Below are 20,703 nucleotides of genomic sequence, written 5' to 3'. Positions count from 1 at the left end.
CCGACAGCTTGAATTGTCAGGGTAGCTATGATAGAAGTATAAAAGATTTAAAACAGAAGAGATACTGTATTTTACTGCTGTTGTGAAGAAGCTTCAGTTGGATTTGAACTTTAACATGTAGATATACTAAAGTAACTTCACTAGGGTTCTTTTCAGTTTGAGGAAGTCTGAAGTTTATTAGGGAAAAAAAAAAGAAAAAGTTAACTCGTAATCTCTCACCTAGGAAAAGGTAGAGGGGCAAAGAAAAGGAAAGCATCTGGTTCAGAAAATGAAGGTGAATACAACCCTGGGAAGAAAACACCCAAGTCCACACCAAGCAAGGTAAGTTTCCTCTGTGCTCTCTTCTCCTTGTAAAAAGAACCTAATGTATTGCTTTACATAAAAGGAGCATCTTATTATAAATTGCTAATATGGTAATGGGGGTGTAGGTGTGGTCAGAAATGAGGTATTAGAGAGGTTTCCTTCAATTCTGAAAATTAAAAGGGAAAACATACACAGCATCACAACTGATTTGTCTTTTCTTTTCTTAAGAAATCCAAAAAGGCTGCTTTTGACCAGGATTCTGATGTGGAAATCTTTCAGTCAGGCTTTGCCTCCGAAACTGCCCCAAAGCCACGGACGGGCCGGGCTAGGAAAGAAGTTAAATATTTTGCAGAGTCTGATGAAGATGATGATTTTGATATGTTTAATTAAGTGCCCAAAGAGCACACAAATGTTTTCCAACAAATATCTTGTGTTGTCCTTTTGTCCCCTCTGTCGCAAACTTTTGTACATTTGACTTATTTTATGTGATAATGTAATTGATGGTTTTTATTATTGTGTGTAGGCATTTTAACATTTTGTTCTTACACCTACAGTTTTATGCTCTTTTTTACTCATTGAAATGTCATGTATTTGTCTGACTGGCTTGTAGAGATGTTCTAGACAGCTGTGCTAAAGCACATTTTAATTGTCATGGTTGCAAACAGCAAACCTGCTTTTTGAAATGAAGTTTAAACATTAAAAAATGGAAAACTATCGTGTGTGTGTGTGTGGACTACAGGGACTACTTCTACACAGTTTTTAAAATAAATATATTTTATTCTTTGCCAGAAGACTCCATGGAAAAAGGTAAACAGTATATGAACATAGAAAGCATTGTTAAACAATCTCAATGTACAAACAGAGCCAGTGAAAGTACATCACAGACTTGCTAGAATATATAAAAAAAAAATTCCACTAGTGCTTTAAATGAAACCTAAGAAACTGACACTTTAAATCTGTTAACCATTCTACCACAGTTTTCACTCTGCTTCATGGTGATTTAACAAGGCCAAGAAGGCAGATTCTCTCCTTGTGTTTCTGGAAGTCTTAGCTGTACTTCCCTAGCACCTGGAAGGCTGGATAACCCAGCTGATTCCCGGCAGTTGATTCTTAAGGAAATACCCTAGACTCAGCGATCCAAAAGCTGTAAATGAGTCTGCTGGTTATCATCCCATGAAGTTCCCCTAATGGCTTGTGAACAAGTAAACAAAAACATGGTAACACTGAAAAGTGTTTCTGCCTTGGAGGCTAGCACTGCTGTAGAAATGGAGCTGTTAATTGTGTAGCTAGATCACCAGCCAGCTAAGAAACCACTTCTGTAGAATTTAAAGTGACATTAACAGTGGAACAAATGACATCTGAATAACTGATCTGGCAGTTAATGCTGATACCGGTATCTCTTCTGCTGGGGCAGTGAAGTTTTGTATACTTTTTACAAGGAAGGAGATGCAAACTGAGGACATCAAAGACAAGTTTTCATATTTAAACTCAATCAGACGGTCCTTTAAACTTCCTTCTCTGGATGTGTACAGTAGTCCATTTCGTATGTTGGTGTCTTGATCATCTTAGGTATGACAGACAAAAGGAAAGCACCAAACATCCAGTATGGAGAGTACAGCCATACATTTGTATGTACAAAGTCATCAGAAATGCAACCAGAATTTTAAGTTTGAGATCTGTCTTGTCACCATGCAATATTGAATGTTCAGAGGAGAAAACAAGCTTAACTATTTTTTTGCATGAAATGGCTGATTTAGAGTTTCAAAAGTTTGCATTTTCTATTTTAAGAGTTTAAACAGCAAGGAGTATATATATCGATACATATGAAAATTTCTTGGTCCTTGTTGAGTTTATCTATATATATATACACATATATAGATATATATTAAGTCCAGAAACTAAGCAGCAGTAAAAATGTTTTTCTTGCTTTTCATCCCTGTACATAAGGTATTAGGAATGTCTGAAGTAGCTGGAAAATGTCTTATTCCACCATAGGGGATTGACTGACACTGCTGTTATCCACTGAACTAGGTGAGATACTGGGACTGTGTTCTGCAGTATTTCCATTTGAGGTTGGTGTCAGTGGTTCATGTCCTTCAGAGTTTTCCAACATTTCCTGAATAAGAGGTGGCATGGATCCAGGAATTTCCATTTTCAATGTAATGACACGTTCTGCACCTTTAAAAAGAAAACACTTTCCATGAGTATGATTCATAAAATTTCATTTTTGTTAGCATTGCAGTAGTAATTTCAGGTTATATAATTTTAATGGCTTTTGTTTCTCCTTCTATAGTTCTTGCATACAAAAGTATGTAAGTGAATTGCTTCGTTCAGTACAAGAAAAAGGAGTTAGATGAGTGCACCTTAACAAATTAATTCAAAATTATTACATAGCAACTGATGCTTCAATACAGGTAAATTGGATGAGTTGCTTACTTTCATAGAAGGAACCAAAATGGCATTAAATTATACTGAAAAATTAAATTACACTGTGATCATATAGATGTCTTTATAAAGTGGGATAACGTTTAGTTTTTGATCTATACTGTGTCGGCTAAGAGTGTAGAATGACAGAAGTTCTGGCTGGTGTTAAATAGGTGAGGTGAATCCAGCAAGAGAACTATTGTGATCTAAGTCAGAACATGTCTTTCCCATAGAGAAAACTGTGAAATAAGATACAGAATTTAACAAACCATTACTTTATAAAAGAACGAATTCAGGCAAAAGGATACTTTTCTGGGAGGGAAGCTGATTTTCTGTATTCCTCAGGCATCTTGCCTTGTGCTAGTTAGCCACCAAAGTATGCAGAAACACCAGTACTGCTCACATCTGTCTTAGCTGAAGCTGTTTGGTGTTTGGCCTTCTCACGTGTAACAACAGCCACTTGTATGCAGAGGTGCTCTGCAGGTGAGTGCACACAGGATTATACAAAATTACTACATCAATCCTGACTACGCAGCCTGTGAGCCAACAACTACTAGTTTAGGGAGAAAGAAAACCAACACAAAGTCTCATAATAGTGCCTGATGCTCCTATGATGTGTTCTTGAAAAGGACAGGCAAATGGGAGCCTGTGTGAACAGGCAGACACTGCTCTGTTCCCTCACGGCACAGCCTCCATTTTAAAAACAGCTGAGAGCCTGCCTGACACTGGGCAGGCAGCACTGAGGGAACTGTGTAGGGATGAAGAAGTTATGCAACCATCAGAATCCTTAAATGCTGGATGGACAGAACTTCTCAGGAAAAATAAATGCTGTTCTGGGAAAAACCTGATCTGTAAGGCAGGAGGGTTCAGCTGTGGCGATTGCTCTACACCACTAGGCAAAAGCAATGTTAATCACCATTCAGCTACTGCGCGGAGAGGACAGGAGCATTTTGAAATTACACTTCAAATAAAGTGATGTATAGCAAAGATTTGGTTCCACACTGAGGCATGAATGTTCTTTACGTATTTTGCTACTGATGGGAAAAAGAATTTTCTTATGAGAACATCAAGCAATTTATGGCCATAAACCACATCATTTGTGTTGCATAGGACTCTTGATCATCTTGAAATTTAATCTAATGGTGGAGGAACCTGAACTTTTCAAACAAGAAGGCATGAAGAACCAAAAATAATTAAAGAGAAAGTAGTCTGGTTATTGGAGAACCATTCCAGAAGAGACAACCTTTGAAAATACTCTACTTGTCCATGGCTGTTGTAATGTACACGCTGGAGAGCACACTGGTCACTCCAGACTGCAAGGGAGCACTTACGTTCATGCTTTAAATGAGGAGCCTCAAAAAAATCATTTACAAGGGCAACGATCAACTTTCCAAATTAATGCTAATTTAAAAGTCTCTTAAGTAACTGTTAGGAACAAAGAGACAAGCTCTGTAATGGGAAAGAAATTAATGCAGAATGATGCTGAGAGCTTCTCTGACAACCAACCAGAGCAGTGCTGATGAACTGATTTTGGCTATGTTAAACATCTGCTTTCTGCTGTTATGTCAGGTGCAGTAAGGTGTTTGTGTCGTTATTCCACTGTAGAGCCAGAGAAATTTTTCAGGTGTTGCAGACTTCCAATTTAATTTGGGGATAAGAGAACTCAGAAGATGAGAAGAACTCAGAACTGCCTTGCTTCAGTCCCACAAACACTTCATCCTTTAGTTACAATACCTCTAAAGCCACAGAAGAAGGCAGTTGTGTCAGGAACACCAGGATAAGGAGACATTCTCAGTCTTTTAGATTCACGCTTTCTTTGGTAATTGCTTTCAGGGATCATGTACCATCCAAAGGCATTATCGTCTAATGTACATCTTTTCAAATGAAACTCAAGACATACCCACCCCTCCAGGACATCACCATCCTTTGGTATGATTTAGTTCTACTATAAAACATTAATGATATAATTAAAGTTAAATACTTATGTCAGAATGAAAAGAAGCCTTTCTTGTGAATTGAATATAAAGACACAAGAGTAGCGTTCTTGAGGCTCTGGTGAAGAAGCAGGAAAGTGGAAATGGATTTCCCACACGCAAGAACAGCAGAATGAAAGGGCTCCCCTAAATATTTTTGTAGCTCAGTACTGCTCTAAGTTTATTTTATAGATTCAGTTGGATGGAGCTTGCTTTACTTAAGGGTAAACTGCAAGCTTTAGATAACCTGGTAAGTGGTTCCTTTTCAGGATACTTTTGCGTCCAGCTCTGGTGTTTCCCTTCCCAGTTACTTCTTTTGGTTCTAATCAATCCAATTAAATTGCTCACTTGTTTTTATAAACATACCTATAACTTAATCTTTTAACTCGGATATGTATTGTTTAAAGTGGAACAGTTTATGTTTCAATGTAAAAGAAGTCTATTTAGTTGAATGAATTGACTACTGGGGGTTTTTTTCCCCTGAAGTTTTCCCCCAGACCATATGAAATGAAATCAGTAATCTTTTCAAAAGCGTAAGTCCAGCATATAGCTATGCAGGTACCTGTACATACAAGCTTGTGTGCCTGCTTATCTAGCAGGGGTAACAAATCTGTTGTGGAACTGCATCAGCCACCATAAAAATAAGGATTGTTACGCTTTACCCTCTGTATTCAGATTGTGAATAACGCACACCTGTGCTTTAGAGAATGTATGTGACAGCACTTAGACTGTGTGTGTTTCACAGGATCAATCAATCACATACAAGACTACACAAAACGTTAGATCCACATTTAGGTGTGGTTACTTTGGATTAGGGGGTTGAATCTCCGAAATCCTGAATCAAATCAGTTCTAAATCTTCAATACCTCAAACCACAGTTTAGGGGAATTTTGGTTGCACAAGTGTTTTCTGCAGTCTGTAACCAAACTTTTTTTTAGAAAGCCACTAGCGATATGAAGTGCATGTTGATCCGAACCCCCCTGTAAACATTAATAAAGGTTTCATTCATGGTTTTATCTTAAAATGACTAACAAAGAGTTCATGCTAATGATTTGGTAACCTACTGACACCTACAACATCATTTTCACTGTCAGTTGAAGAACATAGCACCATGGATGTATGTTTCAAGTAGAACCAACGTAAAGGCAGGAGTTACATAAAAGAGACAGGAAGAGAAATGTCACAAGGACCTGTCTCAGTTGTAGTAAAAAAAAATAGCAACCCAGGTCTCTAGGACAGCTTCCTTTGAAATGCAAGGAGGTCACTCCTGCTGAGTTATTAGGAGGCACTGTACCTTTTGCACTGATGCTACGAAGATCTGTGATTTTCATTAAGATCTTTGGGAACATATGAGGCTTGTTGGGTCGTCTCTTTCGGATATAAATTTTCAGTGCTTCAAGCAGGGGTTCCTGAAGCTTATCCACTTTCATTGGTTCTTCAAGGTCCTGGCGATCTGTAGAAAAGTGTCATATCAATCATTTGATTTTAAGTATTTATTTTTTTAAACAAACTGCAAATCACAGAAGCTCCTCCATGTTCTTGATTAGAACTCCACTTGACAACCTACACTCTGCAGTGAGCATTCTGTAGGAAAAGGATAAACCACGGCTTTCTGAAACAAGAATTACCAATTTGCTCTTGTACCTTCCTCTGCAAGGGGAAAACACCCTGCTGCAAACAATATTTTGGAATTAATTCTATATGTGTTTGATAAACTGATAAGCTACCCAGGTATACATAGAGATTACAGCTAATTTTTGTTATCACTGCTACAATAAAGTGAGTTACCATCTGGTATCAGCAGATGGCAGTGCTGGCTTGAGTGACAACAAACGTCCCCCCATAAACCAGGATGCACCAGTCACATATCACTGACATCTTGGAGCCCATCAATGCTTTTGATGGGTTACAGTTAGAGACACATAAAATTGAAATGATTTTGTACTAAAGGGCCGCTGCCAACAAAGTGTTGTTTTTTAAACGTTCACTAGTAGCACCCAGTTTGTATTTCAACAAAATGGTGCAACTAGACAAGGTGTGCTTCTATTGCTAGTCCAAATTTTGCAAAGGAGGAGAGAGATCAGGTGGCTAAACTAACACAAACTTACAGAGGATTTTGAAATTTATCTGAGACTTTGCTTTTTGTATTTTAAAACCATGATTTTTTTTCGAGTTGTAATCAGCCCCAATTTGGAAGTATAATACATTATTTTTCTAAAGAAAGTTATCACCAACAACATCCATGTAAGTGTAACTAATGCAAAGGCATACAATTATATTTATGAGTAAAAGCTGTGTTATTGGGCATCTTGCTCTAAGAAAGCTCATTCATACAGGTACCCACACACCACTTAGCAAAAAATGCAGCAGGACCAGGTGAACTCCAGAAGTCCCTTCCAACCCCAACCATTCTGTGAGATACCTCAGTGTCCTTTGTCAGGCAAATAATAGGACTGGTTGCTTGACAGAATGATTCAATTCATTTTTTTAAAGTATCAATAACAAAACAAATAACTATCACCAGCAGAAAACAAGCCTTTAGCATTAAGTAGCTTATATAATATATTACAAATATATACACATGTTTAAGTAAAGGAAAGCAAAACGTGTAAAACATATATGAAGATCATCTTATCATGTCTGTCCTTTTCAAATGCATCTGAGTTTATGGTGTACGATACCTCCACAGATTAAGCAGATGGCACTAAGGAGACCCGTTTCTGTATCATCCATTTCCAAAGGCAGGAGCTGATTGGCAAAGGTGAACACGAGATCAGTCAGCGGGCCAAATCCGGCATTGTGCATCTGAGTTCGGTTTAGGGTAAGGCCATCTGAAAAGGTCATGGTGTCTTGTTCTGGTGTGTATCTTGTGCAAATTCTAAGGATCTGTGGAAGGATAAAACAGAAAAATGAAATCTGAAGAATTTAATCCATGAGAGGTTTGTTGCATTTTCTCGATGCAGCAAATGAGTGCACGGAACTGCAGTACTTGGTCACATCAAAACAATCTGCAATCAAACACCAGTTTGTTCAGTTCTGGTAGCACAAAACTTGTCTGGTACAACTTAAATATACTCTATAGACTATGGGTAATTTTTAGTAACAGAAATTTAAGAACAGAAATTTCCCTCTAGTTATGAAATAATCAAAACTTCATTGCAATTCTCACCACTTAGGTCACTAACATTACCATAACATGCACCTAAACAGCTCTTTAATTAGTCTGCCACTTGCACCTAATCATAAAATGCTACTGCACTGCTGATCTGATCCAACAAGATCTTAAAAGTATCTCACCTCTTCGAACACAGGCATATCTCATCAATTTTGGGGACCAGTTTTTCATGATAGTGCTTCTCTGGGTTGTGTCTTTGGCAAGGACAATGTTGCTTTGTGGTGAGTGTGGACAGCTGTGAGCTGCCAAAAGGGGCAGAACATAACTTGTGCTTTGGGTGCCTTTCCCTCTTCTGAGAGAGCAGGCAGGCAAACACTGCTATGGGAACACCACCCCACCCGAGCGCTTCCTGGAGAGCTGTGCAAAACCTTCTATCTCCCCAGTAGCTGCAGGTACAGTCTCTTTGGAGCACTGCTTGCCTTGTCAGCCTGGGAACTCATACCTGAACAGATTATCAAATTTTGAACCTCCCAGTGGCAGCGCACAGGACTATGGGCAGTCCAGCCAGAGGAGTTGGCCCAGCTTTTCTTCTTTTATAGTGGTTGTTACTTCCGTGTGCTGTGGCACCAAACCTCCTCACCAGCCTACTGGCCTCCAGCCCTCCTGCAGGCTCTGACACTTCCCCCTCTGGAGCCCCGGGCAGTGGCACACCCTGCCTACCTGGTGCAAAGCCTATCTTCCCACTGCTGACAGTGCCATCCGTTCCTGCGCAAGCCCAGGCAGTGTTGGTTTTGGCAAGTTTGCTTGTATGCCAACAACCACCCAGTGCTGACCCCAGATGAAAGAGCGTTTGAGGGGAGGATGGGGATTCACACCTCTAACTGGACATGGGAGGAATGCAAAACACATGAATAAAACACCGAGGATGCTCTGCATTTTGTTAGTAAATGCCTCCGGGGTAACCGCAGCGCCAAGAGTGCTGTCACAGCGGAGGTGGCAGCATGGCCAGAGTGAGTGAGTGCCTGCATGAACTGCTTCTGCCTCCTGGAGCAAACCCAGGATGTGTTCTGTGATAGACTCTTTACGGCATGGGATCATTTGTACAGCTGCAATTAATGAACACTGCCTTAAGGATCAAATAAAAGAGATGGCCATCATGTTGACATATTTCTGTTATATATATCAATGCTTAATGTTTAAAACAATCAGAGGTGGGAGAAGGCTTATCCCTAAACTAAACTAAACTAAAACCTTTCTGAAATCTAGCTGATTAGCTGAGCTAAGACTACAGCTGTGTTTTTTCAGGGCTTGACTGTATTTATTTCCCATACAGCCATCCTACTTGGTTTTAAAGATTCAACAAAAAAGATTTACATGAATGTAAGTGAGCACTGGGAGAACTTAATTATTCCTATAGCTGCCGAGGCTCTGAGTCAGAGGCCCCAGTACTTGGCAGCTGACCAGTCTGGGCTTGGTTCTCCCACTTTCATCTTTGCCTGGCAACACCGCTCCAAATAAGCAGGGAGGAGAATGAGGAGAACATTGTCTGTAAGAAACCTATAGGGAAGCTTGTATTTCTCTTCTTCGGTTCCTTGGTAAGGGTGTACTTCTGCAGAAGGATCTTCAACTATTTTCTATCCCAGCAATAATCTTGTCCACATTGTGGGTATACATTGAATCGCTGAAACTCTATGTGGTTTCACATAATTTCCTTACCCCTGAATTAGAATAAGTTCTTGACATTACTTAAATCAATGACCAAGAGAGGCACAAACACAGAGCACTTGAATTCTTCAGTGACCACAAATTCCCCACTAATATAAGTAATCTTAAAAGGCTGCTGGTTGCTCCAAAGGTTTTATATAATAGCCAATGTGTATTTCAGTATCATTAGCAAAAATTAACATTATAAAGCAAGGCACCCTGTCAATAAGAGGCAGCATGTTTACCACATTTGGCACTGTCAGTAACCTCTGGCTGTGCTCTCTCTTGAAGTTCACTGCGGGTTGCCCTTTTAAATCATTAAAAGATTGTATAGCAAGAAGAAACATTGAGAATATATTGTTTTCAAGAAAAGAGAGGATTGAAAACTGCATATTTATTGTGAAAACCAAGATTACTTGGTTTCTTTCTCTAATGGCATGAAAGAGAAACTGGAGTGCATCTCTTCCTATCTGAGGCCTGTACATACAGTAGCTGCCTTCCAGTAAGGGTGTGTGGTTGGCAATGATCAAGTATCCAGCTTCTGGAAGAACAAGGAACTTCTTACCTGGTACTGATTTTCCCTCAGCTTGTCCAGGGGGAAAGGCAGCCCTTTTTATTCCAATGCTATTTTAATTGATGAGCCTTAGCAACAAGAACTTCTCCCCTCCATGCCCTCAGGACTCCCAGCCCAACAAATTAGTAGAGCAGGACTTGGAGCTAAACTGGGCAATGCTGTGGTGTTTTCCAAAGGCTGCCTGCAGCTTTCCTGGCAGCTGCCCAAGCAGGGCTGGCAAATACAGATCCTCCAGATCCTCCTCAGATGGCAAGTCTGGACACCAGCTGCCAGCACTGCACTGCCCAGAGACTCACAGCCCAGAGGGACTGGAGTGCCCTGGAGTGGTGATCCCAAACAACCCAGAGGCCCAGTGTATGCCTCCCACCATACAACAGGCTGCTGGCTCCCTTGCAGCCAAGCTCTCTGTGCTTGTCTCCTAGTGCCATAAGCCCCACTTCTTTTGGGGGTATATGCCAGGGGGGCTCAGCAAAGAGCTACCAGATCACTGCCTCCCCAGGGCTAACGAAGAGAAAGACTTCCAGGCTGGATCCTCATCAGGAATGAATTTGGGGTTAGGTTATTCAGCCTTGAGCCAGCCTCTGTGCACATGCACAGAAAGGGACCTCAAGCCTTGCAAAATTTATCATTATAACATGGAGATCCCATGGCATTTAGCTACTTCCAGGCTCAGGCAGCAAGTAGGACAGGTTTTTGCAAAAGGTAGAGTTCAGGTCTTTGTACCCCAAATGCTTTGTACCCTGAGTGGCTCTGCTGGGCACTGGCACAGCTGAAGATGAACTATGTGTTTTCAGCAGTGTACTTAGCTTGACTGCAGCAATTGGGTCTCAGGTTTCCCCTGCATTCCTTTGACATTATCCCACAACACGCTGTTATTAAACTCTAAGACAGATCATTTGGAATGGTGTTTTTCTTTTTTTCTTTTTTTTTTTAAATTGTGTTCTTCATCAAAATCTGCAAAATGCCAAGGATATTGCTGATTCGCTGCTAAACTGTTCTTGGGCAAACTTCCAGTGTCAAAGTGAAGCTGATTTCAAACTCATATTCACTGAAGAACATATGGGAAACATCAGCACTTCAGAATAAGAAGGCACGGTATCTTTCTCCATTTTAAACTGAACTCCTAATGTCCTCAATGTTGTTTAGATTTTGTAACAAAGCCAAGTATTTTAGTTGTCACTCTGCTCTCAAATGCCACTTGCAGCCATAAATATGGTTCTTCCTTGTGATTAAAGGATCCTTTGTTTTAAGGAATATTTAGATATTAAAGCATTAGGGGTTCCTGTTAGGCAGCTGTAAAGTGCAAAACAAAAACCCTACCAGAGGCACAAAACCAAAGTCACCCAGAAAGCTGCATTTACAAAATTGTTGCTACCACAGAATTGTTACTCATTTTAAACAGATCAAGTAAGGCAAGCAAGCTGGACCTTTTTTTTTTTTAAGAAATCCTGTTGTTACACATTAGCTGCCTTAGCTGGATGGGACAGTTCCCTGAGAGGAGAAAACCAGGCAGGTGACTGAAACAATGATGCCCCATGGTGCTGCCAAACCCCATGAGCACAGGTCGTTCTGCACACACAAATGCCTTCCTAACGTTAACACATAGAGAGTTTTACAATAGGAAGCAAGAATTACATCATTAAGGATTAGCATTCAAGGACTTCTCCAGTTTTTATCCACTGGATTTAAGACAGGCTGGACTCTGGACCCTTTCCACATTCATTTTGCCAGAGCTCAGTGAGGCTGGGGATGCTTGACTGCTGCTGGGTCAGTGTACCAGCAGACAGAAGCACTCACTTTTACGAGGGTTACTGACTGAATTTCAGTAATATTTATCCCTGAAACTTTTGGAACTAGAGCAGATATAAATTCCACGATCCTCAACTGGCGCCTCCAGCTGCCTTGCAAACCTTGATGTTATTTCCCTTCCAGAGTTTTTGTTTGTTTGTATATAAAACAATTCTTTGGCACATACCCAGCAGAGTTGACTGAGCTTCTGGCACCATTTCCCTTGTAGGCCTGTTTAAGAGGGGCTTAAGCATCCACAGCCACAGGAAACAACTGAGCAGTGCCCTCAGCACAGTCTGTAAATGCTTAAGACTCCCCATAGCTGGTGCTTAAGGGCAGGTGGACAGTGAAAACAAGGTTCTGCTGGCAGGGAAGCCTGGCCACCCTACCTGGGAGCCCCATGCTGATCCTCCTGTGTGCCGCAGCTCTGGGAACATGCCCAGGGAATTGCACAGCATCAGGACCATGAGTGCACACTGGTGAGGCACATGGCCCTGCTTGGCAGCACTCACACAGCAGCCCACAGGCCAACACTGGAAGCGGGTGCTCCTGCAGCAGGAGGGGAAACAGCACTCGCTCTGCCTCTCAAGGCACAACCAGATGAAACATTTGAAACACTCATAACTAGGACAACTGGCTTGTTGGGGGGAAAATATGTGCTATTAAAACACTGCTCCAGTACTGAAGTTTAGCTTAAATAAAGATAGAGAGAGGCATTGCAATTCTGATTATGCACAGGTGATGTGGGTTTAATGGATACAGCATTTCACAGGCAGCGTACGCAGTACACATTATGTGTCATGGTAATTATCCCATTTTCTTTTTAAGCAGCACATAAAATAGACACATAAAGTTTACATAAACGTCACACAGGAAACTTAGGACTATTTGCAGCAACCATGTCGGATCTATTCCTGTTTTTGTAAAAGCCTCAGCTCCTCCCTGCTGCGGGCAGCTATGGGGCTCACTATGCCCTGCTCATTCAGATGTGTCACCTTCTCTGGCTTCGTGAAAAATAAAAAGGAGAACAAGCAGGTGATCAGGAGTGACAGGTCTCAATAAAGTTTATAACAAGAGCTTGAAGGTTGCCACATGGCCACAAAGTAAAAGGGGTGAATTGTATTGAAGGATCAACCTTTTCTATCCATTAATTAGTTGAAATAAAGTCACCGTTTATCACCTGCTTCATTCTCTTTTCTGGCAATTAGGCTTTTATTTAATCACTTTGATCAAAGGCTGTGAAGTGCTATTATCAAGGCACTTCAGATAAAATCCCTAACAGAAAGGCTCTCCTCAATATTTGGTACTGCCCAGCTGATGTTGGGGATGGAAGCACTGAGTGGAGCTGCTAAGGGGACCCTGTGCAAGAGGGGCTGTGCACGCTCCCAGGGCAAGCTCCCACTACTCATCCCAAAAAGAGCACCAGGAGCTTGCAGGATCCTGAGCAATTACAGAATTAGGGTATTTTTTTTCCAGCAGCTATGGAGCCAGGGCACGGCACAAGCAAACAGAGGGCGGCAGCTTCAAGGCTGAAGTTTTAGGGGTAAAGAGTTTAGATGTGCAGATTCTTGCTATATCTTGGCTCTTCCCTACCTTTTTGGGGTAGTTTCTGTATTAACTATTTGTTACTGGTTACAACAAAGCACAAAGCTCTTCCTTTCCCCTACCTCTGGCAGAATACACTCAGATTATTAATTACCATCTGCCTTTTGGTGTAAGGGGAACGTAACAGTGTCTGATCAGGGCAGAGTTGGCGATACAGTGCAATTGGTAACGAATGGCCCTGCCCCACCGAGGGACCACTCTCATTAACAGTGAGATGGCCAAGTCTGAATGAGCACCTGGATGACGAGAACAACAAGAGGTGACTCTCAAGCATGCCAGGGCAACCTCTACCTTCCCTTTTTCTATAGGCCAAACAACAATATCCTTTCCCCTCTCCCACCCCTCTTCCTCCTTCATCAATGTCCTCTCTTGATGCGATTCTTCCAAATAGTTTTTGACAAAACAAGAGGAAAAGGTCACAGCAGTTAACATCCACCTCAATATGATCCTGTTTGAAGCAATGCACTTTTAGAAATTCCAAGATTAATTACTTCAACTTCAAATTCTGTAGTTTAAACTCCTGTGTCATGCCAAAAATGTATCTACAGTAGCCATCCTGCAATGGGCTTCTTGGCTAGCCATGCTTGACTTAATGAAGACCTGAAGGTTTGTGGTCAGAAGGAAACATGTAAAATAAGTTTACATTGAAAATACTGTTTTGTGAAAGTTATTGCTACAACCAATAATAAGAAGCATATTCACCACTAAAAGCCTGAAGACCTCTAGGGTCTTGATAAGGAAATGCTAAGATCCCAGAGGGCTTCTCTGAAGGTCAGTGCGACAGAAACAACTGGAGACAAAGGGAGAGGAAGACAGCTTGCCTTGACATAGTGGCAAGGCAAGGTCTGGAGAAAAACTCCCAGCTCACCCGCACAGTTTCCTCCTGCAGGTTGTATGTTTGCCTATTTAAAATTAAATTACATTTATCTAAATCTACTGAGCCTATTACAACTTTCGCAGTTGTCCGCAGCACTGGCATGCTGGCACAAGTTACTGCCACGTATCACAACGTGCCCTTTTTACTGAGACCCATGAACTGTAAGGACTTATTCTGAAAAGCAATTTCATCCCATATAACACACCTCTGTAGGTGTGCTAGAGTCCACTCCTGGCTACCCGGTAAGTTCAGTTTTGCAACCATAAGGCCTGGGCAGCATTTGGCCCCTTATCCCTGTCAATTACAGTAAAAAGAAGAATAGAAAACACATTAGTAGGAGAACAATGATGTTAAAAATACTTACCAGTATGTCCAGGCAGGCTGCTTTAAGTAGAGTTATTTGGTCTGCAATGGTCAAACTTGTAAAGCCTGGCAATCGCTTTGCAAATTCCACTATTTTAATAATGCACTTTGTTGCAAGTTCACTGAATTTGTCCCAAAGCCCAAGGTCCAGTCGAACTCGATGATCTGCACTGGAGTTCTGTAAAGACAGACAGAAGGCACCATAAATCAACATGTCTCTTTCAGTAAACGGCTTTCAAGGGAAGGAAACAACAACCAAGTTTTCCTTCCAGAAGTACTTTCTATTAACATTCCAGGCATTTTCTGCAGCTTGCTGTTGGGATGTTGGTGGTTTTAAACTTGGATTAATAGCCTGAAAATTCCTTGGATATTTCTCTGTTACTTATGATTGCAGAGGTCATCTGTACATGGAACACAAACGAACTTAAACATTTCCAAATGCCACCATCATTATTCTTCCTTGCCATTATATAATAAGTGCATTGAGAAAGACAATTTACAGTTGTACCCCAGAAAATATAAATGAACAGTGGAAGAAGAATATCGGGTCCCCATCTGAAAAAAGCAGCACAATATTTGGAACACAGTTTCACATACTTAAGGTCTTACCAAATTAGTTCTACTTAATTTATCTGCTCTGTGGCTCTGCAACAGCTTTCTGAAGCTATGGTCTCCCATGACTTACAGAGCATTTCTTTACACGATGTTAAGAAAAACCCCATGTGTGCTGACAAATGCTATATGCTTATTTGATGGTGCATCTGACACTGTTTTGAAGTGTTACGAGGACATTCCAGTGGCATCTTTCAGAGACTGTTTCTATATATTCACCTATCTCGATCAAAAAGTTTGCTAGGATGCATAGCAAACTTGTGTTAAGTTTGTGATTAAACTCACGTTTTCATACATTCAGAATAACCACTTAACCCTTGAAAAAGCTGAATGTGTCAGCCAAGAACCAGCTGACTCAAAAGCTGCTGTGACCCATTTGACACTAGCCCAACAACAGCCAGTGTCATGAAGAGACCTGGTGAGTTGATCCCAATCCACCCACGATTCCCACAGAGTGACAAGGAACAGGTAACAACGGAGCTCTGAAATACCAAAGCTCCTCTCCTCCTGCCCTTGCGTGCAGCATATTCCCATTTTGGCAGCATATGATCCAATGCTGTTTAGGATGCAGCCAGCATGATGATGTCCCCTTTCCCTATTTCATGAGCCACCAAGTTTAGTGTACATTGCCTTCAGCTTCTGGGTAATCTCCTCTTCATTGCAAGAGGAGTTTTACCTGTAAAAATATGCTGGTAACAAATCTGAAAAAAGGGTCGAGTTGCAGCCACAGAAAACGAAAGGCAGTTTCTCCCTTCCACCTCTTATCTGACCTTGCTGACTAACCAAGAAAGAGAGGCATCACCAAAAAAAGGCTCCCCTACTCCAAATAGGTGCTTGAGGCAGGCAAAGGAAAATCCCCTCAGACAGTGGTTTTCTCCCCAGCTGCTGACAAAGCTGATGTGATCAGCTGCCTCAGTCTTAGCTGGTTGAAGTTAAAATGTTAAATTAACTTTAAAATTAAAGTTAAATGAGCAGAGTCTCAACCTAAAAGTCTAACAGACATGGCAGATTAAATAGCCATCAAAAAGCATTCAATTTACACAGATCACACTTCCTTGGAGGAAACATCTCCAGTGAGCCTGCTACTATCACTACTGATGGGGAGGACGTCCACCTCCTTGGAAACCAGGGAAGCCATCATCTTGTCAGCTTTCTTCGGTTCACAGGAAGGACACAGGGCTGGAAGAGGTTGATGAGGGGATGTGGACTGAGCTCAGTTTGTCTGTGAAGCTCTGGATCCCCTCCTAGTGCTGCCTTCACAAGACACCACCACGATCGGGTGCAAAGACGAAAGTCCTGACGGGGCCCCAATGCACTGCCAGCCCACCATTCCCTGTAATTTGAAACAGGGTGGAGATTCAAGCCAGTAATATTTACATCATGCCCTAATTGCAAAAAATATATGCTAATCATACTGAACAGTTCAAAGCAGAATACGTGTTCTTTCCTGCTACCCCTCTTTTTAAGGGATAATAAATTAATTTCATCACTTCTATTTGAATTTTTATTCTGGGAACATCCTCTCTTTTGTTTTGGTTTTTTTTAAATGACAGAAGGAAAAATAGAAGAAAATGTCTTTATAATGCTAAACCTAAAGAATTGCCTTCAAAATGGTCCAAAACTAATGGGTTAACAGTCATTGTAATGCCCTTTGAAACATTTCTTTTGGCTACTGGAGTATGCATCCCTCAGATTTATTTTATTTCATCCTCAAGGACCTTGGTGAAATACAGTACATTGGAGAAAAAATAAGATCAAGATGTGCAGTCATTCAGGCTGTAATTAAATTTAATAGGCAGTTTATCCAGTTCATAGAAAGATGGCATAGCAGAGAGCTACACAAAGCAGAGCCTAAAGCAGGAAATCATTTTACAATAGGGTATCCATCTGGAAAAAAAGACGTTGCATGAAACCAGCAAGTGTGAACGAAATCTTCATCAGTATCATATGAGGTTACTTTATCATGCTGCAGTGCTGGAGATGGGAAGTTTGACGTGTCTTCTATTAAGAGTAATGCACAGCCATCTTAACAAATGTAAATCTAACTCACTATTATGCAAACTGAAGAGAAGGGGCAGTTAATAAAATATAAAATATAAAATATAAAATTCAAAATAACCAGATGTTTTATTATGCTGGGTGCCAGATCCCTGAGCATTGGAGCTAATGTGGTTTACACATTATCTTTGACATGCTACAAATGCAAAGAGTTTTAACATTCTATCTGTTAACAAACATCAATGCAAGTGTCACAGAAAAAAAAAGAATTTTTAGCAACATTTCTCAATATCTAAACCCCAAAACTAACTAAAAATCAATGTAGAGGTTGAACAATAAAACACGGGGTTAAAACAATGCACAATAGAAACTCTGATTAAATTTGCCTGGGGATCTCCTCTATCCATGCTGTGAAAAAGATGCAGATGCTATGACTTTTCCTGAATATTTTACTGAAGCGGTTTTTTGGGTGTCTTTTCCAGGAGCAGTCTCGCATGTTTTTCAGGCCTATGCACCAGTGCACATATGGTGGAACAATACTGTAATACACCCTAGTGGCATCTTTATCAGTGGAAAAGCCCAACCTTGCTATGAAATCCAATTAAACAGCCATTTTTGCCACATAAATTGATCCCATTTTTTCCATCATTTTTGTTTTTTCATTGCAGGCTGCTCTATCTCCACATTAACGATACGGGATGAGGTACTCGTGGAAACATACACAGTAGCAGAATCCCTACTGTCTTTAAAATCCACTTTACAAAGGAAACAAGGCTCACAGGGGCACTCTGCCCTAATCAAGAACACTCTCGATGCCTCTTTAGTAAAAGCAGCAATGCACTCCAGCTCCAGCAAGTTCACTGAGGACCACAGCACATGTTTCTGCTCAATCCCAGCATCAGGAGATATATCTATATATAGATATATAGGTTTAGATATATATTCCTCTGCAATGGCACAGAACAATAGTCATGTAACTTTCAACCCCAGCACTTATAAAGGACCAAATGCTGCCAAGTCGTGAAACCTCCTCACTTCCAGCAACCCAGATGAACCCGCAGCAAGGGTCTGCAGAGCCAAAATTATTTTCTGTTTTATCCTCCCTGTATCACAAGGCTGGATGTAACACAGCTGTAGACTTACAAATAATACCAGTCTCAAGGGACAAGCACTGTAGTTACACTCAATTATACTATAAAGTATGACATCTCCAGAGAAATTACTACGGCACTCTCTCTTACCTGGATGACAGTAATAAAACAGATCTATTTATGATGGACTCTTGGAATCCGTTACATTTAAACAGCTTGCTGATTCTCACCATTGGCAGAGCTATACTTGTCACTGCCCACCAAATGCAACTGTTAAATCAAATGACCCAGGGAATTTAATATGAGTGCTATTCTCCCATTATTTTAAGTAGACTTCTATTAACTATGCAAAGTATGGTAATTATTACAGATAGGGACACTTTTTCTTTTTAAAGAGCAGATGGATATAAAAAACCATAATTGCAAATGCCTCTCCAAAACCATTTTTTAACAGGTAAAAATACAATGTGTGTGTGTGGGGGGGGATCACCATGTAACCTTTCCCTCTGGAAAACTCAGGCTGCAGTACTCAAGGGTGAGAGGAGCCAGATACGCAAGCCAAACATCTGAATAGATTTTTTTTTTTTATTGTATCTCTGTAAGGTCTTCTTTACTTCACACTCTTATACTTAAAATTCTTTGCTCTTTTTAGCAACAGACAAAATCTTGTTTTAAAACAGTCTCACATAGCCAAAGGCACACAGAAGCCACGCTTGCAGAACAGTTTCTTCCATCCACCATTTCTACCAGTACGCAAGTGCAAAGCTAATGAAATTCAAGGGAATACACGTTGGTTCAATACACTCACTTCTCACCCCTCGCTTAGAGAATTAAATTAAAAACTCTAAGGTTATAAAAGCAATCTGTGTGCTCCTTAGTGTGAGAGTGCCATGCTTCATGACTGACAACCTGCAGAACTGGGCATAAAAGCAGGACTGGTGGTAACTTTCTACCTGTACTAGATTGTTACTATCAAGAAAAGCAGAGTGGTATAGGTTTCTAGTTCCCCTTGGACTCAATATTTAGAAAAAGGGCTGTGTGCTCCTTTTTATTTGACTTCTGGTCTCTATTTCAAGTGTCTCAGATTATTGCCAGAGTGCTGCCGTTTGATCAGCAGCTAGTGGTGTTGTCCAAGCACCAAAGCTGTGCTCCTCTGACCAGCACACACACCTTCCACATTCCAGATTCTCCTATATCCTCAGCTGCTGCAGAAGGGCTTCTTCCCTGCTCCTGGGCTGATGGGCAGCTGGAGGTGAAGATAACCCTTAGTCCAGCCCCAGTGGTACTCTGTCCCTGCCACATCTGGGCAGAGACAGCATAAAAATGAATTAACATTGAATTCCTACCTAAAAAGCTGAAGTGGCCGCCAGAACTTAGCTAGATGAGAGATTTAAATGCCTTGCATTTCACACAGAGATTATCAGAATCTAGTAAGAAGACAGTATCTAGCACTACCTCTACTGGTTTTGATGTAGCTTTTGAAGGAAGCTGCATCATTCTCAAAGATTCAATGTAAGCCAAAAATAACTCTTCTAGTGTAATTTTGTTATTGAAACTTGTATGGCACCAAACCATACAAGCTGAAGGGACTTTGGCCACGTGCAGCAGTCTACTGTTGTAGCCTTCCAACAGACCAATGCTAAAACATGAAATCTCTTTCCTTGAGCTGTCTGATCTGGCCTGAGATATGAATGACCAATATCCAGCCTCAGAGACAGTGTGGTCAGGTCATGGCTACTTGTGCTCCATAGACAGACCAGACTCATCCGTTCATTACTGAGATCCAGGTGCTGTCAGTAAGGGCTCTGAAATTCCAACAGAGACACAGACTCACCATGGGGCTCACAAGGAACCTAAGGATGAATGCATCAGTGGTGGGTGCGATATGCAACAAGACCCGCTCCAATTTCATCCACTTGTATCATTTCAAGAGCTAAAATATTAATGATACTTAAGCATCCAATACCTAACACAAGCACAGAGGTGCCCAGGTTTATCTTTCATCCCTCCAGGATCTTTGGCAATTACCAGTATGCAGTACCATCACATCAGCTGCAGTGCACTCTGTTCTCAGAGAGAACATGTAAGCATATAACAACACGTTCCTGCTGGGAAGTACACTGATAGGTTACTCTGGGATAACCAGGCCACTTGCAGGGCAGCCTGGGAGCAATAAAGTCTGGCACATGTACCAGCCTGGCTACGTGTCCCAGCTGCAGACACATGATCACATCTCCTACACGGCATAAACTCACTGTCTTAGAACTGGAAAGATT

General features: G+C 41.1%; 2 protein-coding genes across 11 annotated transcripts in view; one reads left to right on the top strand and one right to left on the bottom strand.

Annotated features, from left to right (window-relative positions):
- Nucleotides 1–1,017, top strand: part of TOP2B (topoisomerase (DNA) II beta) — a 63,914-nt gene extending 62,897 nt beyond the window's left edge. For all 4 annotated transcript variants that reach the window (XM_017817942.1, XM_017817941.1, XM_017817940.1 and 1 more), the window contains 2 exons: nt 224–321; nt 532–1,017. In XM_017817942.1, coding sequence (XP_017673431.1) covers nt 224–321; nt 532–693 — 260 coding nt within the window. In that variant the 3' untranslated portion in view covers nt 694–1,017. The remainder of the gene's footprint in view (nt 1–223; nt 322–531) is intronic.
- Nucleotides 1,018–1,059: 42 nt separating this feature from the next.
- The window catches only part of RARB (retinoic acid receptor beta), a 329,824-nt gene continuing 310,180 nt past the window's right edge, over nt 1,060–20,703 (bottom strand). For all 7 annotated transcript variants that reach the window (XM_017817944.1, XM_017817943.1, XM_017817945.1 and 4 more), the window contains 4 exons: nt 14,728–14,904; nt 7,382–7,586; nt 5,995–6,153; nt 1,060–2,481 (listed from right to left, as the gene is read on the bottom strand). In XM_017817944.1, coding sequence (XP_017673433.1) covers nt 2,285–2,481; nt 5,995–6,153; nt 7,382–7,586; nt 14,728–14,904 — 738 coding nt within the window. In that variant the 3' untranslated portion in view covers nt 1,060–2,284. The remainder of the gene's footprint in view (nt 2,482–5,994; nt 6,154–7,381; nt 7,587–14,727; nt 14,905–20,703) is intronic.

The sequence above is a fragment of the Lepidothrix coronata genome, unplaced genomic scaffold, assembly GCF_001604755.1.
Source record: "Lepidothrix coronata isolate B3197 unplaced genomic scaffold, Lepidothrix_coronata-1.0 Scaffold64, whole genome shotgun sequence".
Lineage (NCBI taxonomy): Eukaryota > Metazoa > Chordata > Aves > Passeriformes > Pipridae > Lepidothrix > Lepidothrix coronata.
This window is presented reverse-complemented; position numbering and strand designations above follow the sequence as displayed.